Below are 17,516 nucleotides of genomic sequence, written 5' to 3'. Positions count from 1 at the left end.
GAGCTGCAGGCACTAAAGCTGCCCAGAAGTGTGCTGTCCTTGAAAATTCGGGCAACGCGCCTGGCCCGCAGAAGAGTTGAATGCTCCCATGGGGCAACATGCATGTCTACCGCAGCTAGGGCTCTTTGCTGCAGCTCGTCCATTGGGAACGGTGAGGATTCTGCAGTGGGCTGGGCCGTGGGCTGTCAACCATAAGTTTGACGTGGGCCCTCTGCCTCAGGTACCGCTGTCGTCTTCCTCTTTCCACTCTCCGCCCAAGGTACTGTACCCGTGAACCATACTTTCCTCCACTCTCGCCCATGCCGATTGTGCGGCGCAGCTGTCAGCCAGTTCCAGAGCGAAGAGCTAGCCGGTGCCTGATCGGCAACTAAAATTGCGGATCGCTGATTGGAGCGAGCTTCCTGACAGCGATCAACACGGCAAAGCTAAACAGCGGCTTTTCCTGCGCCTGGGAAACCCTCGATACTCACCGAAATACCGCGAGAGGCACAAGGCGACAGCAGGCATCAGAGCATTTAGCCCCGCGGTTTCCATCGTACATTGTCAACTTGAGGCTTCGAGCTGCCCCTCTAAACACCGTTGAGACGCATCTCACCACCAAATCACCACCTCACGAGAAAGAGGATCTCAATCTCTACCCTCAGCAGCGCTTCACCAACACCTACACCTAGCTCTCTAGTCGGCGAAGTCTCCGTGCCTGTCTCGTGAGGTACTGATCTATCAACTTTTGAGCGGCGGCGAGCACCGGAACCGCGCATCGACACCAAGCCCAGATCCTCACGTGCGGCGCACACTCGCCAGCCGGGCGCCTGGCATCATCTCCTGCACGCAGCCGACTTCTCCCCACCAGCAGCTCTCTACCACCTTCAACAGCGCGCCCCAGAGATACAAACCGCTCCCTTCCGCAAGATAAGCCAGCTAGACCGGAAGGAGCGTCCAAACCCACCACAACCTCTCCCACTACAACCACAACAAACAGCAGCACCCACAACACAGGCACCATGCACCGCACAACCCCGCTCAGCACCCAGCTCTACACCCAGCTCTTCCCCACCCCGACGCCCACCGACCCCCCAACCTTCACCGCGCACCTCACAAAACACCTCATCCCCGAAGTGCGCATCGAGACCGCGACCTTCTACGGCAGCCTCGACAGCACCGAAGCGCGGTACCCCGGGCTCAACTACACCTTCCCGCCGCACCGCAAGCGGCTCGGCCGCTTCGAGCACCACGCGCGGCTGTTCGCGGCGTTTGACACGCTCGGGTGGACGGAGAGCGAGGTGCTGGGGTTTTGCAAGTGGGAGGGCACGGCGTGGGCTAGGGAGCGGTTTGAGCGGGACGAGGGGGTCGTGGTGAGGGATACGACGGGGGAGGAGATTGGGGAGTGGGTTCCGCGGAGGCTGAGGAGGGGGCAGGGCGAGGGGGACATTAGGGTCAAGACGGATATCGAGGTTGAGATTGAGGAGGCTGGGGAGCAGGAGGACGGGGAGGGCGAGCCGATGGAGGAAGATGCGGAGGGGATGGGTTTGATGGCCGAGGTCGATGCGGTGGAGGATGATACCGATAGTGATGAGGACGAGCTGCAGAGTATTGGATACCCGCTGAATCAGCAGCTGTTGCGGGCCGCGAGGTTGCAGGGCCAGGCCGCGCCGACGGACCCGGAGTGGGAGCAGCTGCTCAAGGAGGCGCAGGAGAGGGGCGTCTTTCTTGGGGATGTGTCTAGCGCGTTTGCGGCGAGGGCGCTGAGGACGGCCATGAGAGTGGATGCTACGGCGGCGGGTGCGGCGGCGGCAGCAGCGATGAGTCCAGGGGTTGCGCAGCTGTAGAGCGGCTGGGCTGGGTTCTTCTGTTTGTTTCGCTGAGGATGCGAAGGGGGAAGCTTCAATGGTTAGCGGGCACTATGACAGGAGAAGAGCTGCTGGAATCTGTAAGGAGGGACAAGGAGCAGCACATCACGATGGCATATTTTGCAGCGATCACATGGCGTATGGAGGTAACTGGGCTGGATACAAGAATGGCGCGATATCCACGTCTTTGTTGCTGTTTGATCTTCGAAGTTCAGGCAGCGCTCCTGGAAGCTGGCTTACGTAGATGGGGAGGCGTACATGCATGGAAGCATTTCCAACATACCGAACTACCAAAATGGCTGGAGTATTCAATCATGGTTTGCCCGGCTAGCTACAGCCACCCTGCGCTCCTCCCGACAATGAGGAAGAAAAGCTCGTCATTCTGCCCGCCTCGGAAAGGGAAAATAAACTTGCGGCTTCCAATCGAGATCGGCTCTTTCATCGACTCCGGGGGGCACGCCTTGGACCGGTCTGCCACCCTCATCCAACACCGCACTCTCCGGCATGGAGACAGGTGCAGACGCGCGGCTAAATGTCTTGATAAGAATCACGACGCGACGAAGAAAGAATCGCGGTTCATCTCCGACCCTGTCCCTCTCCAGCTTACCAACATCCTCTCGTCTCCCGAAGACTATGCAGCTAGGTACCGGCGTCTAGCTCCATGCACAGCATCCCTCGCTTTCCAAGCTCTTCCTTATCTCTTCTCTCATGTCACTCTCTCCACTCAGGCCAATTGCCAACCCCGCACATCCTGCTGCATATGTGTGTAATAAGCTACAGCGGGAGGTTGAAGCAACATGTGCGCATCGGCCGCTCATGTCAGCACTGTGTGTGCGGTTATTACGAGAGCCTGGCCAACGTGTTGCGCGGTCGTGATCCGTGGGATCCTGATCTTTTTTTTTCAATGTTTATTTGACGACAGTAAAGGTAGATAGTAGTGGTTCTGGGCGGGTCGAACAGAGGCTGGCTGAGATCTACGTGTTGATCTGTAGTGCGTTGGAAGGACGATAGCGCAGGAGAAAGGCGTTAGAAGGGTTAGTCAAAGACTCGATGAATGGCTGGAAGAATTTATGGAGGGAGAGTCGGAGTGGTAAAAGCGCGGGCGGGTTTGCCGGTGTGCCAGGTGCTCTTGTGGAGGCAGTAGAGTGCACAGACGAGCGTCCAGCCTCCCAGCCAGCTTAGGAGGGACGAGAGTTTTCCATCGATGCGGCGATGGGCCTCCAACATACAACAGCGAGGGGCAGCGTCGTTTCGTGCGAAGATACTAGGATACGTGGTCGGGGGGTACCAAGAGCCATCGTGCACAATCTCAAACTTGAGAATAATAGCGGGAGAACTGGAGAGTCTCGTCCTCGGATTGCGTCATGCCGTGTTCGTGGAAACATGGCGCTGGAGCTGTGTAAATAAATCGGGGTAGGCTATGCACGATTGACGCGGTGCTGAGATAGGAAATCCATGAGACGAGGCGTGATAGGTGGAGGAAGATGCGAGACTGTCTACGACTACAAAGATGCGGACAAAAAGAACACATTTGAAAATCCAACCCGTGAAGACTGTGCCCAGAAGATACACAAACTCAGTTTAGCGGAGCAGTGGCTTTCCAATTGCAACTCGTCGAACGACAACTCCACGTCCACTCTGTTCATGATCCTGTAGTACTTCGACGTCCCGTGAGTCCCATAACTACCGGGAACAGCTTTCTTTGGTTTGTTCTCAAAGCCGTCCCCGTGAACACGGCTGTGCATCTTTCTTAGGGTCTCATGTCTCACTGGTGGTGTTCTACGGCCGCTGAGGGATTGGATACAGGGGTGAGATGACGCATCAGTGCAGGAGCCTCGGCATGATTAATACGAGGAAGGGTGATAATAAGAGTACATCGCCTTGAGAACATGGCACGATCGTTTCTCGGACTATGAGGTTGAAGATATGAGATGTTCTTTTGCTGACGATTGTGTGAACGAGTAACGATTTCTGGCACCGAGAGGCCGAGCCTAGACACAAGGATGTTGTCGCCCAATCTCGAGAAGGACAACAGTAGCCGGACGTGTGAGATCGCCCCCACACTGGAATATCCACGCGGATCGAGACAATACTAACAGACTTACAGTACAGCAATAACGCTGCGATATCTACTCATTCCGAAGCAGTCCGAATTGATCGTCCCCGCTTCCGAAGCGAGCCAAATTCAGGTGGCCGAAGGCCGGTATGGCATCTGAGAAGAGCGATGCGACAGCCTTAGTTACATGCGCCGCGTGTCTCGCGAGGAGGAGACCCGATTTCACCCTCTAGCAGCAGCTCAACGACTGTCAGATGGTGGAGACACAGCATCCAGAACCGAGGTTTCGATAGCCTGGCTGGTGGATGTCAACCATGTCACCACGATGCTCGTTTTCAAATTTGTTGCCTCGGGACAAGGCGCCGGAGGACCTCCCGCTTTGGGTTACTGCGACATCTATGGTCGAACAGCGCCAGAACTCAGCTCTTCGTCAATTTCCAGCACAGTGAGATGGAGGAAGAGTCAGGGCAAACGACCACATCATGTCGCGTGCAGGCACTCTCAGCCGCCCTCGGTTCTGTGCCACGCACCTCTTCCAGCGCTCTTCCTCGCTGCGTCGATCGTCTTCTGTGCGTGCGTGTTACCGTACCAGCTCTACACTGCTGTGGGTCAAGAGCCGCACAGCTGCAGCAGACGGAGCGGTTGAACGCTTGCACGGAGCCGGCTAGCCACTCCGACCCATTGTCACCGCACTGTTCCGACCGAATCAGCTACTGAACATTTGCGCCAACAGCGCCGCTACAGTATTACCGGCGCCGATTACTTTTGATGGGCGCGCGGATTGGCTGCAGTCCGCACGGACTTTCGCGGAGAGTCAGCACTCCGGACCCACGTCTGGGGAAGCCAAGCCGTCGCTAGCCCGCAGCCAGCAGATCCCCCTTTCCCATTCCAGCGCCTCCGTCATCTTGCCACGGCCCAGCCCACACTGACACCTGCTCCACCATCTCCACAGCACGCTTCCGCCAACTGACGGCGGCCAAGTTTAGTGCGGTCAGCCAAGCGCAGATCCATCAAACGGCAGGGGCGTTTTCATCCAGCCGAGGCTTCTTTCCTGCGATCGCCTAGGCAATTTTGTTGATTCTCCAGGTTTCGCACCGGAAAGGCGGGGGACGGCTTGGGGCCCCAGAGTTTATGTAAAGGGCCTGCGCACGCGCAAAGTCTACTTTAACCACCGGCGCCGCTTCCTCTTCACTTGCCGTACAACACTCTGCCAGCACCCGAGCCTCAGGGGTTCACGTGTGACAAGTGCTTACCTCTTCCCGCCCCTCGTGTCATCCTCGAATTTTTTCTTCACTCTTCCACTCTTGAAGTCATCCCGAACTCATACTCACAATGGCCACCCACGACAGCATGGAGAAGGAGCACGCCCACCCGAAGTATGTCGATGACCACGGATTGGACTCGGACTCTGGACACATCGACGAGTTCCTGCACGAATTCACCCATGCGGAGCAGCGCAAGATTATCCACCGCGTCGACCGACGTCTGGTCACGACCGTCGGCATCATGTACTGCATCAGTCTGATGGACCGCACGAACTTGTCTGCCGCAGCGCTCGCTGGGTACGTCATCTCCGTCTCAGTTGTGAGAATCATCCTTCAGTATACTGACAGCAGTCCAGCATGACCCGCGAGCTGAACATGGTGACCGGCTACGGCTACGTAAGTACCAGCTCATTCTAATACCACGACCACGCACTCATCAGCATCCAGAGCATTGTGACCCTCGTCTTCTTCATCTCCTACATCATCTTCCAGCCGCCCGCGACCGTCACTGTCCGGAAAGTCGGACCGCGCGTCTTCCTCTCCCTCATCACTCTTCTCTGGGGCTCCGTCATGATCGGCATGGGTTTCGTTAAGGACTGGGGCACGCTGGCCGGCCTCCGCTTCATTCTCGGTATACTCGAAGCCGGCTTCTTCCCAAGCTGCGTTTACCTTCTTAGCACGTGGTACACCAGATGTGAGCATCACCCCTCAGCCCTTGTTTGAGCACAGTCTGACGTCATCGCAGTCGAGGTCGGCAAGCGGTACTCCTGCTTCTACGTTCTTGGATGTGTCGCCTCTGCCTGCGCCGGTATCCTCGCCTTTGGCCTCATGCAGCTGAACGGCAGGGCTGGTCTCACTGGCTGGAGATGGTACGTTTCGCCGTTCACATTCAGCTACCACATCCTCTAACAGTCACACAGGATCTTCATCATCGAAGGCGTAATCACCTGCATCATCGGCATCGGCGGCTACTGGGCCCTCGTCGGCTTCCCGGATGACGCGCACAAGTCCTTCATGTTCCTGAACGAGCGCGAAACCAAGATGATCATGGCGCGCGTGCAGGCGGACCGCGGTGATGCACACACCGAGCCCTTCGCAATGGCCAAGTTCATTCGCGGCGGCGCCGACATCAAGATCTGGGGTTACGCCTTGATCTTCTTCGGCACCACCACCATATCCTACGCCCTCGCCTACTTCATGCCCATCATTCTGCGCGAAAACATGGGCTTCAGCGTCGGCGCCGCCCAGTGCCTCGTCGCCCCCCCGTACGTTTTTGCCGGTATCGTCATGTACTGCGTCTCGTGGATCGGTGACAAGTACCACATCCGTGGCCCGATCATCGTGTTCAACATGCTGCTGGCTGTCATCGGCCTCCCGATCATGGGCTTCCACAGCAACGCGGGCGTCAGGTACTTTGGCGTCTTCCTCGTGACTGCGGGCGCGAACGCAAACGTCCCGGCTACCATGGCGTACCAGGCCAACAACATCCGCGGCCAGTGGAAGCGCGCTTTCTGCAGCGCTACGCTCGTCGGCTTTGGCGGTATTGGCGGTATTGCTGGATCGCTTGTCTTCAGGTAAGCAGAACCGCCTCGATTTTCAGCATAGATGTGACGGTACGCTGACTCTGAATCCACAGAACCCAAGATCGCCCGACATACTACCCGGGTATCTACGCCTGCATTGCGTGCACCATCATGAACATGATCATTGTCGGTCTCCTGACCATCCGGTTCAGGATCCAGAACAAGAGGGCCGACCGCGGCGAGGTCGTGCTCGAGGAGAGCGGCCAAGGCTTCAGGTACACCATCTAGAAACATAATATCTAGACGATGGCTTCTCCTATTTATTTCACTTGGGTGGCACAGGAGGGCTACAGGATCACGGTGCAGGCAGGCAACACCAATACAGGTTTGGTGTGATTTTGTTAATCTAATGGCATTGGCATCAGTTAGAGACTAGAGTCAATATGAAATGGATGTTCTGAATTAGCTTCAAGAACCGTGCGATTCGTGAATGTGCTTTAACCGTTCGTACCTTACATTTGGCATGCATAGTACTCAACCGCCCGGACACGGCTATTAAAACAATTACTCCGCTTGCCTGAGGAAGCAGGACTGGTGCTGCTGTCCAACTTCCCCACTGTCGATCCCTCGAAGCGTCAGGCTTTTTCCTGTGCGATTCTCCAGAATCGAGACAGAGAAATGCGAAAGCCCATCGTGATATTACAGAGGACTAAGGTGCACCCGTACTGCTCTTCCCACTGGCTATCGTGTTGCGAGGGTCCGGATACGACCAAGGCCAGCTCAACATTCTCACACCTACAGCCACAACAGGTGTCTTTGAGTTGGCCATAACACATTAGGACGAGCGAATCTCTATAGAGGCGGCGACGAGCGTCACCGACCATGCAGGCCTGCGTAGGAAATCACTACAGCGAAACATACCGTCCGACAGATGAAGCAAGCAGCATAGAAATCTACCTCTACCAACAACTCATGCCGGGACCAAAGATGCCCTTGCGCCCTAACCCCCTTTTGCCCAGAGCCCCCCCAAAAAACCACCAGGCAAGGAACTACACCCCTAAACGCCGCGGGACTAACCTCAGCAACATCCCCCTCTTCTCCTCCTGCCCGAGACCCTAAACACCTCCTCCCACTCCCTCGCCCCCGCCATCCACCCTCCCCCTCCGCCTCCCCCCGTCCCGCCCCTCCTCCTCCTCGCCCCCGCGCCCCCGCTCCGCCCGCTCTTGACGCTCCACGCATCCTCGCCATACGCGTCGCCGTACTGGATCCCGCAGCGTGGATCGTCCGGGTCGATTTCGCCCAGCTCGATGCGCGTCAGGATGATGGTGGCGAGTTTGTGGAAGAGCGCTGCGACGCCGTCGCCGGACAGGGCGGAGACTTCGGTGGTATATGGGAGCGGCGGGGCCTGCGTGGAGGCCCAGGCGGTTGCTTGGGCGGTCGAGACGAGGGGGGTGTCGGAGTCCGGCGGGATGGTTGTCGCGGGTGCGGCGTGGCCGGCGGTGAACTTTCGGGCCGTGGTGGGCGTGCTGGAGGCCGAGGTGCGCGGGGGCGTGCCATAGCTGAGGGCGGAGTAGCGGCTCGAGAGACTCGATGGCGCTGGCGATGTGCTGTCGACCCACGATGACGGCGCAGACGTCTCTTGCTGCTCTTGCCCTCCCCCGCCCCCTCCCCCGCCCCCTCCCTCCTCGGCCAGATCACTCTTACACCCCGCCAGCACAACCGTAAGCTGCGGACTCGCGAGCGCCCGCGCATCGCTCAGGAACGTCGGCAGCGCGCCGAAGCTCGCGGGGTCCGAGACGTCGTACACGAGCACCGCGCCGGCGGCGCCGCGGTAGTAGGACCGGCTGACGGACCGGAACCGCTCCGTGCCGGCTGTGTCCCAGAGCTGCAGCTTTATGCGCCGGCGTCGTGACCCGGAGCCGACGCGCACGACCTTGGAGGCGAACTCGACGCCGATTGTTTGGCTGGAGAGGGTGCGGAATGTGGAGTGGGTGAAGCGGTGGAGGAGGCAGGATCTGCGGGGGTTTTTTGTTAGGTGGGTTGGTGGGGGGGTAAGGGGGGAAGGAGGGGTAGGGAGGGTGAGAAGGGGGGGGGATGCCCACTTTCCACTGCCGCTGGGGCCGATGAGGATGATTTTGGCGAGGTAATCGTACATGCTTGCCAGCTCTTGCGGGTCGCGTGGGGGGTTGGAGCTGTTGGTTGAGGCGTTGGAGGCGGCACGTTGGCGCGCCATGGCGGCGGTTGCTGGTGCGATCACTCGAGAGCGATGGAGGAGTGTGTGCGAGGCCTATGTTTATCGGATTATGCTGCTCGAAGATGCTATCAGTATACTTTGCTGTTGGTACTCGTATGACGCCTGTCGTGAGGAGCCGGCTATGGGGCTGACAGCGGGACGAGCCGCAGACGAGGGGAATTTCCGAGCGACGGAGAATGCGCCGGCCATCGGTGCCATCTTGCATGCCACGCCCGTCTCCGCATCAGCGCCAGATCCATCCGCAAACATTCACCTCCATTAAGAATAGACTCGCTACTCCTTCACGCTGGCAAGTCCACGAAGCACAACATTCACTCTTGTAGGTGAAGCGGGCACAACATGTCTCGCACCTTCCGCCGGGAGCCGCAGCGGATGACGGCTGTCACCTTGGCATGGAGCCTCGGCAAGTCACAAACGTCATCAAGGCGTTTCAACTTTTCCTGTCGCCGCTGCTCGCGTGTTCCATATCAACCTGCAATTCTTCCAGGTCCCCCCCGTTTCCTTGACTTCTATCTCCTTACCATCCTCTCAGTCTCTCAGTCTCTCAGTACCACCAGTCCACCATGTCCTTCCTCTCTCATTTGAACCCAACACCCGGCTTTCCGTCCTACACAGGCCCATACCAGGTCGGCTCAGTCGATGTAGAGATACCGGTGGCGGACCTCGAGGCTCCAAGCCCTGCGCCGGACTCGACAATTGCAACCACCGCCTTCCGTGTCTTCTACCCGTGCGAACCTGGCACACACGAGAGACCCGTAAGATGGATCCCGAACCCTCAGCGTGGCTACGTGAGCGCGTACGCTCGCTTCCTAGGCGCCGGTTCCGCCTTCTCTGAGCTCTTCTCGTGAGTACATCCGCCTACTCTGCAGTCAATTTGGGACTTGCTCAATTTCCATGTCCGCGTGTCCGTGCTGACAAGCTCGTGTGACCAGCTTCTTCCCCCAGCTCCTCTACTACATCTCGATCCCTGTCCACCGCAACGCGCGCCTCCTCCCTGCACCTACCAAGTCCGCCCGCTGGCCTGTCCTCGTCTTCTCCCACGGCCTCGGCGGCACCCGTAACACGTACTCGCACCTCGCCGGCTCGCTCTCCAGCCACGGCATCGTTGTCATAGCGCCCGACCACCGCGACGGCAGCGCCCCAATCTCCTATGTCCGCGCTACGGACAAGTCTGAAGCCCGAGAGGTGCCCTACCGCGCCGTGCCGCACAAGCCCTCACCCGATACTTGGGCGCAGCGCGACGAGCAGCTCAAGATCCGGCTGTGGGAGCTGGGGCTCGTGCACGACGCGCTCCTCAAAATCGACCAAGGGGCTCCCCTCAAGAATCTCGACCCCAACACGCCCAGCAATGGTCACTTTCACAAAGGCGGCCCCTTCGACGCCCTTTCCCTCTTCCGCAACGCCCTCGACGTCCACCGCCCAGGCGCCATAACCTGGGCAGGCCACTCCTTCGGCGCCGCCACAACCGTCCAGTTCGTCAAGAGCGTCTTCTACCGCCCCAGCGCCCACGACGCCAAGAAGCACAACTACACCCCTCTCTTCAAGCCCTCGCCCGACTCAGCACTAGCGCAGCAAGTCACGCCGCAGAGTCCCGTCATGCTGCTCGATCTCTGGTGCCTCCCTCTGCACTCCCCCGCCACAGCCTGGCTCTGGGCGAAGCCGCTCCCCGCCTACGCCCCCTCGGGCGCCGGCGGCACCGCCATCCTCGCCGTCCTCAGCGAAGCCTTCTTCAAGTGGTCCTCGCACCTGCGCGAGACGAAGCGCGTACTCTCCGAGTCCCCGACCTCGGACCACCCGCGCCGCGCCCAGCCGGCCCCGCGCTTCTTCTACGCGGCCGCCTCGGCGCACCTCAGCCAGAGCGACTTCGGCGTCCTCTTCCCCTGGGTCACGAAGCGCGTCTTCAAGGCCGAGGAGCCCGTGCGCACCATCACGCTGAACGCGCGCGCCATGCTGCAGGTGATGCGGGAGTGCGGCATCGAGGTCGCGGAGACGTCCAGGGCGGATAGAGAGAGTGCCGAGGAGGGGAGCGACGATGCGGCGATTGTGGACCCCGGGGCTGGGATTAGGGGCTGGATCCCCTTGACGACGGATCTGGATGAGCGCGAGGAGAGGCGCTTGGGGGAGAAGGAGAGGAGGGAGGATGTTAATAGGGGACCGGGCGAGGCGGTTGTGGAGGGCGAGGTTTTAGGGCAGGTAAGGAGTAATGCGTAGGGAAGGGATGTCGCTGGGGTAGATGGTGGAGTTTTTGCATAATGAGGGATAGATGATTTGCTAGGTTAGATAGATCAAGAGCGCGGCGTACTGGCTGGGTAATGTGGCTATCGGGAGCGAGTGGCACCGAACGTTTGGTACTGGCTTGCATGGCATGATATGTGGCTTCACGAGGTTCACACGTGGAGGTTGTCTTCATCAAGAGCGCATCTCTTCAACCGTCTCATGTAGTATACAATTAGCATCGAGTATGGATTCGGTCTCACACTCGAACGACATGGAAAACCCTTAGTCGGCATGCAGACGCGGACAAATGTGAGCGCTTCGCGTGGAAAGTGTTTTGTGTATTGCATTACCGTTACTTCGTGTAAGCTTCAGCCTCCACCGCAACTACCATGTCCCTCGCACCGAAGCAAACGTGGGTATCGTACAATTAACCCGCTCTTGCAGACGAAGGCAAAGTGAACCCGCCAGGTGCTGAGGAGTGCTGTGGGTGTACGCCTTGGGCGGACCTGATGGAAGCTAAACCAAGAAATCCAATGGAGCAATGCAGTAGAGACATCACCCCAAAACGCCGGCAAGCATTGAACATCAGCGTCACTCGTGTGTGAGCTAGAAGCCCGACGTCGGGTCTTCATGCCAACCATGATGCAACGTCAGATGCCAACGGCCGAAGCCAAAGGAATCGAAAAACTAGAAGCGGGATTGGTACAGCGCGTGTGACGGTTCCAGAGGACTGAGGTGGACAAAGGTCAGCAAAGCTGCCAGCGTATATCACAATGGGAAGGCGACAGCTCCTGAATCTCGTGAGAACATTGCTGGACACGAAGCGTTGTCAGTAGGCGGTCCTCATGGAATCAGAGTGTGTATCGTCCGGCGTCCGTATCAGGAGGTCGTTGTACATAAATGGCTCGGAGCTCATTCAGCGGCGCCCAAGCAAATCGCTGACAGACGTTGACTGATGGACAATCCGGACAATCGCAGCCAATACTTCGTTAGTCATCTCGTGAGCCAACTTCGCCTCACGTGCAGCCTGCTGGGCGCGTTCCATTGCCTGCCTAGACCGCGCATGGAAGTTGGCAGTGTGTAGCATGATCTCTCCAAGGCTAAGCAGGCGCGCCTGCTCCGATGCATCGAGCCGTCCTGAGCGAGCTTGCTCGATCAACGCCGTGGCTAGCCTGGCCGTCTCGCTTGATGCCGTGGGTGCGGGCGATTCAAGGGATGGTGATTCGGAGATGTACTCGGATGGGTGGCGAGGGCGAACAAACAGTCGAGCGGAAGGGACTGGGGGAGTATTAACAACGGGTAGAGCCTGCGAAGTCCTGGGTAGCTGATCGTTGTACAAGGACTGCCTTGGTTTTTTGGCAGAGCTACCATGAGACGTGACATTAGCCATGCGTTTGTTCGGGTCTTTCTCCCTCAAGGCAGACTTCGGGTCCCGCTTGTGGAAAATGCTACGGATACCGGAGAGAGCGAGGCGAGCCTTCGAGTCGGACCTCGGCATAGAGTTTCTGGAGGACTTCGTGGATTCGGCCTGTTTCAGGTAATCGCCCACGCTGGAGTAAGGAGAGAGGTCAGCTGAGAGCTTCGCATTCATGAGCGACGGAGCTCTAAGCGTGTGCGGAGCGACGGTGGTCTTAGTCGCTTGGGCAGCCTGGGACGGGACCCTCGACGGGAAACCGATCGACTGTATGTCTTCTGAGAACAACAAGGGACGGTTGAAGTTGGTACGGTTCACAAAAGTGGGGCGCTGCTGTAATGTGGAAGCTCCCGTGCTGCCACGGAGGCCAGCTTTATCTTCAGTGCTAGCGCCTGTTGGTCTCGGGCTCTCAAACATCGTAAACTTGTAAGACACCGCGTCGCCTTCGTCTACACCGTTGTTGCCAGAGCTTTTGGCGCCGTGGTCAGACGGTTCCTTCTGGCTATGCTCCGAGGCCTTGCGAAGCCCGGTAACGTTGCTTGAGTCACGCTTGATGGTGCCTGTGGCCTGCGCGCGGGGTTTTGGGGGCGGCGGTGGTGGATGGTCGCCGTATATGATTCTGTCAGCGTCTTCTGAAACCGTCAAGACCGGAGCGAGCCCAGATGCGCGGCTACATGAAGAGGTTGAAGATAGTCGCCTAACGCGTGTCCCTGCTGCGGTGCTCGAACTGGGGCTTGAAGAATCCCCTTCGAGGGAGGCTGGAGATGGTTTTTGTGACGAGCTTCGGCTTGGGATGCGAGGACCGTCCGGTTGTGGCTTGTTCCGCTGAGTATTTTGGCCGGAAGGAGAGTGGTAGTTTGACGGCGGTGACTGGCTGACTGCGCGGATGGATGAAGGCGATACTGCTTCAGATTGAGCACTCATGACTGTTTGCGAGTTCTTAAGCTGTGGACTTGAAGAATCCCTCGTGGGACTAGCGCTCTGGTTGAAACTGTTGATCAGGGGAGACGGAGCACGCTTCGGCTTGGGAAGTGAACTGCGCGGATGGGTCTTGATGGTCGCTCTTGGAAGGCCTCGAGGAAGGCTGCTGCGAGCCACCGACGGTGTAGGTGTCACTGGTGATGACGGGAGCTTTGTTCGCGCGATGGGTAGGCTGCTCCGAGATGCAGGGCGGGCCTTCATTCGCTTCGTGGCTTGTTCATCGTCATTGGCGCCCTGGTCACCACACACCATAGTCCGTAATCCTGCAGCAACGGGCGAAGTAGCCGTTGCGTCCTGGTTGGCAGAACGTGTCAGCATAGGCCCAGTCTGAACTGTTATCCAGGATCTGTTGAAGCCCCGAGTGTTACGACGTCCACAGCAGATATATTTGAGTGACTTTGACCAGCCGGATGTACTTCCAACAGATGAGTCACAGAGTTAAGGAAGACAGTTCCGGGGCATCGATCAGTGAATGAGATATCCGCGCGATGTGTTAGGCTTACCTCAAGCGTTCTGGCCGGATCCGCGACTGATTGGCGAACCATCACGGCGGTGGGTTTGTCCATGAATTGCGCTTCGACCGCGTGAGACACTTCTAGGTCTTGAATGGAATGTTCCGCTGATGAGCTCTGTGCAGTGTCAGAGGACGTCGATGTCCTCTCAGGGGATAGAGCAGGCCACTCCGCCTCCTCTGGTGTTCCGGGTGACTTGCGTAGAGGCCGTTCGGCGGCATCGATGAGCGTACGGCTCGCCTTGGCTGGACTCGAAGTACTGATCTGGGCAATTGGCAGACTGGGAAGACGTTTCTCGAGAGGAGAGGAGATCGCTGGCACGCCGCTCTTCGCAATGCGGGCTGTCACAACTGCTGATAGCGCGCCGTTGCTGTGATCGGGCGTTTTGCCGCGTCCACTGCGGACTCGCTTTGTAGCTAGCGCAACCCACGCTCGGCCCTTCGCAGCGGTACTCGAGAAGGAGGAAGGCGTTACAGCACGTCGCGGGAGTTTTGAGCGTGAAGCCGTGGCTTGGGCACTGATCGAGGCCTTGGTGCTGGCCATGTAGTGGGGCGAGTCTTGCTCGGGCGTCTTCTTGGGAGTTGTAATCGAGTTCTCATCCTGCAACTGGACGAAAGAGTTCCGCTGAACGGTCTTCTTAGGCAGACGCTGGTGGTTTGACCCGATGTCTGCCAACGGGCCACCCATTATCGGGGAGCTGCGTTGACAAACGAGTGACGCTGTCGGACCAAGTTGCGAAGTAAGATTCTGTGCTTGAAAATGTAGGGATGCTGAATGAGAAGAACGAGCGAAAGTTCGGAACGATTGTATGGAAGAGATAGAGATGTTCCCAGCTGATGTGTAGAAACGTAGTCTGGAGGTGATGTTGATATTGGGATGGAAGCGCGTCGTGATGTAGACGCACGCGAGATGACGTGAATGTCCCTTCACCGCGCAATTTCGCGTCCAGAGCAATTAACCATCTGGGCTGGGCATGCACATTCACGTGAGAAACAGTTGATGTCCATGGAAGTCTACCAAGCTATGAATTGCGGTGCCAGAACACGACTCACGCTTGACATGATCCAGAACCGACAACCCAGTTACACTCTGACAAGACAACTCAAGAATTAACGAACGGCTGTGTACTTGCAGGAGCTCCATGTCAATGGATCTAGCATGGGCATATGCATGGCCATGTCCTCGCCCAATCCATCGTGATTTGGTTGCGTTAGAATTACCAGAATATGCTTGGTTGTAAGGCCATCGTACGTGCCTCAGTTGCCATGACATTGAAAGACCTCTGGCGCGTTCTTGGTCACTGCCTGTATAGTTAGTAAGATTGGCACTTGGTTATCGCCAGACATGGTGCAGTGCAGATAGCATTCGTTCGAAGTGCTGTCTGGAAACGCGAGCTTGTTCCCGACAGTGACGGCTTGCTGCATTCCCAACGACACGGGCGTCTCGAGTACTGCTGGACGGCCACATCCAGTGACAACGACAACTGTTGCAGACCAGGTTTTCTCGGAGTACCGCGTTTGTCAATCTCCGGTTCGAGACAAGACGGTAAGTACCTAGACAGATGAATCATTGTGGGCCTGCGTCTAGCGGGCGGATAGGTCAGACTTCGGTTTCTAGACTCCGCAAATGGGAGCTCTCCTAGAGAGTTTCGGCGGAGGCTGTGCTTGAGAGTAGCAGTTTTCCAATTCTCTACTCAGCTAGGTAATACTAAGCTAACGGCTGCACGCTGGCTGAGAAGCAGACAGTTCTTGGCAAGATGTCAGGATGTCCCGGGGTTGGAAGAACACTTTCTCCATCCAAAGTTGTCCGTGCGAGGGGCCCTTCTCACGAGCCAGCCAGCCTTGTATCCATTAATAGCATCCAGCGCAAGAAGTACATTTCTCTAAAGATGCGCAAGATCTCAGTGCTTCGCTTCTTGTTGTCAAGCAATTTTTGCGTATAGATCATCAAACGTAACAGATATCTTGGTTAGATCTCCACTACACGCTGGGTATATGTTATCACGGCACCAGAATATTCCTCACAATACACAACTGCCCATTATCCGGACACACCTTCTCCCGATTCAGCTGCTTATCCTTCGGCCCCGTAGGCCCACTGCTATACTTCGGCACCCCGAAAAACTCCTTCTGTCTCGGGTCTGATTTCGGGTATTCCCGGTCGCCCCATCTACCCTCGAAGTATAGCCAAGCCGTTGGAACGCCCTCGCTGCGCGCGGCAAATGTGCTGCTGGCGCCATCGTAGGTGTAATACCAGGTGCTGAGCAACGGATCCCATTTGATGCCGGCGTCGGTGTGGTCTACGAGCAGCCCGAAGGGGAGATTCAGGTTCGGAATCGTGTGATCGTGTTTCCCAGTGATGGCATAGAGGGCGTGGCTGCCTTTGGAGACGTAGACGAGGGGCTTATAAGACTGTTAGTGGACGAGGATGCGGTGGAGTCGAGGGTTACACTCACGCGCAAGCCGGATTTCTTTACGGTGGAGTACTTGAAGGCTTGACCGTTGCCATGTTGAGAATACCATACGGCTTTCGGAACCCCATTTTGGAAGCGGATCATGTTATGCTCGAAGTCCCCTACGTGGTTGCCTTTGGAGGAAGGTCAGGCTCGAGTTCTCCATTCTCTGTTGTCGGAGATGGGATGGGATAGCATACCAAGGTTCTTGCCGAGGACTTCGCCACCCCAGTTGTTTGCCCAGAAGTACATGTAGAAAGCATCAACGTTGCCGCTGCCTTTATCGTTCACAATGACAACACAGGGCGTTGCGCCGCTGATCTTGCCGCTTGAGTCAGGCCTGGCGCCATTTAGCCAGGCCGGGTTTGTTGTGATGTCAACCTTCGACGTGAGGTATACATCTTTTCCGCCTAACGGGTTGAGCTGATCAAGATTATCCAGCGTGAGCGGGTTAGGTGCTCCAGCGACGACCTCGAAGTTGACTTCCGGTTGAGTGTTGGCTACTTGCGCCCCGATGTCGGACGGCATATACTGGTCCGCAGAGTGGAGGTAGACGAGGGGTGCTGCATCACAGTGTTAAGGCACAGCAATTTCGATCAAATTGGAAGTAAGAGATGTCGGCAATGTTCGTGGCCTTGCATTCGCATGTAACCGGACCGCTCCGTGATGCCGTTCGATACTTAGAGGCTCGTAGCAGAGACGCGCGAGATGTACGAGAGTTCCGTACCGTAGTCAATAACATAAGGGGGAATTTCCGGAGGTGCTCGCCTCTCTAGAACCCTAGCCGTGGCTATGGCTGAGGCATAACCTGCAGCAATAAAAATCGTAAGAGGGGTCATTTGAAGATACATCATAACGCGCAAACAATGCCAGGACGGACCGTTTCGAGCGAAAGGCTCCTCAGTCTCCTCAACTTTCTTGGTCTTCAATACGGCTGCTAGGAATCGTTTGAATATATTCATCTCTAAAATTAAGAGGCTCTTGGGGAAGCCATA

The 17,516-nt window shown here is 57.3% G+C and overlaps 6 protein-coding genes across 6 annotated transcripts; 3 read left to right on the top strand and 3 right to left on the bottom strand.

Annotated features, from left to right (window-relative positions):
* Nucleotides 1–1,001: 1,001 nt before the first annotated feature.
* On the top strand, nucleotides 1,002–1,826 carry W97_08235 (uncharacterized protein; the record flags this gene model as incomplete). Its single annotated transcript, XM_007786104.1, has 1 exon — nucleotides 1,002–1,826. One exon carries the CDS (start codon nucleotides 1,002–1,004, stop codon nucleotides 1,824–1,826), a length of 825 nt encoding a protein of 274 aa, XP_007784294.1.
* A 3,409-nt stretch (nucleotides 1,827–5,235) lies between these two features.
* Nucleotides 5,236–6,979, top strand: W97_08234 (uncharacterized protein; the record flags this gene model as incomplete). The annotated part of the gene is made up of 6 exons (XM_007786103.1): nucleotides 5,236–5,465; nucleotides 5,525–5,564; nucleotides 5,616–5,862; nucleotides 5,914–6,037; nucleotides 6,089–6,742; nucleotides 6,805–6,979. The coding sequence occupies 6 exons, from the start codon at nucleotides 5,236–5,238 to the stop codon at nucleotides 6,977–6,979; spliced, it is 1,470 nt and encodes a 489-aa protein (XP_007784293.1).
* A 790-nt stretch (nucleotides 6,980–7,769) lies between these two features.
* Nucleotides 7,770–8,924, bottom strand: W97_08233 (uncharacterized protein; the record flags this gene model as incomplete). Its single annotated transcript, XM_007786102.1, has 2 exons — nucleotides 7,770–8,706; nucleotides 8,794–8,924. The coding sequence occupies 2 exons, from the start codon at nucleotides 8,922–8,924 to the stop codon at nucleotides 7,770–7,772; spliced, it is 1,068 nt and encodes a 355-aa protein (XP_007784292.1).
* A 584-nt stretch (nucleotides 8,925–9,508) lies between these two features.
* Nucleotides 9,509–11,156, top strand: W97_08232 (uncharacterized protein; the record flags this gene model as incomplete). The annotated part of the gene is made up of 2 exons (XM_007786101.1): nucleotides 9,509–9,789; nucleotides 9,878–11,156. 2 exons carry the CDS (start codon nucleotides 9,509–9,511, stop codon nucleotides 11,154–11,156), a joined length of 1,560 nt encoding a protein of 519 aa, XP_007784291.1.
* A 922-nt stretch (nucleotides 11,157–12,078) lies between these two features.
* Nucleotides 12,079–14,756, bottom strand: W97_08231 (uncharacterized protein; the record flags this gene model as incomplete). The annotated part of the gene is made up of 2 exons (XM_007786100.1): nucleotides 12,079–13,851; nucleotides 14,061–14,756. The coding sequence occupies 2 exons, from the start codon at nucleotides 14,754–14,756 to the stop codon at nucleotides 12,079–12,081; spliced, it is 2,469 nt and encodes an 822-aa protein (XP_007784290.1).
* A 1,313-nt stretch (nucleotides 14,757–16,069) lies between these two features.
* Nucleotides 16,070–17,049, bottom strand: W97_08230 (uncharacterized protein; the record flags this gene model as incomplete). Its single annotated transcript, XM_007786099.1, has 3 exons — nucleotides 16,070–16,471; nucleotides 16,525–16,655; nucleotides 16,722–17,049. 3 exons carry the CDS (start codon nucleotides 17,047–17,049, stop codon nucleotides 16,070–16,072), a joined length of 861 nt encoding a protein of 286 aa, XP_007784289.1.
* Nucleotides 17,050–17,516: the final 467 nt, after the last annotated feature.

Source organism: Coniosporium apollinis (assembly GCF_000281105.1).
Source record: "Coniosporium apollinis CBS 100218 chromosome Unknown supercont1.51, whole genome shotgun sequence".
Classification (NCBI taxonomy): Eukaryota; Fungi; Ascomycota; class Dothideomycetes; genus Coniosporium; species Coniosporium apollinis.
The sequence above is the reverse complement of the archived record's forward strand: the minus strand, read 5'-3'. Positions and strand labels throughout refer to the sequence as shown.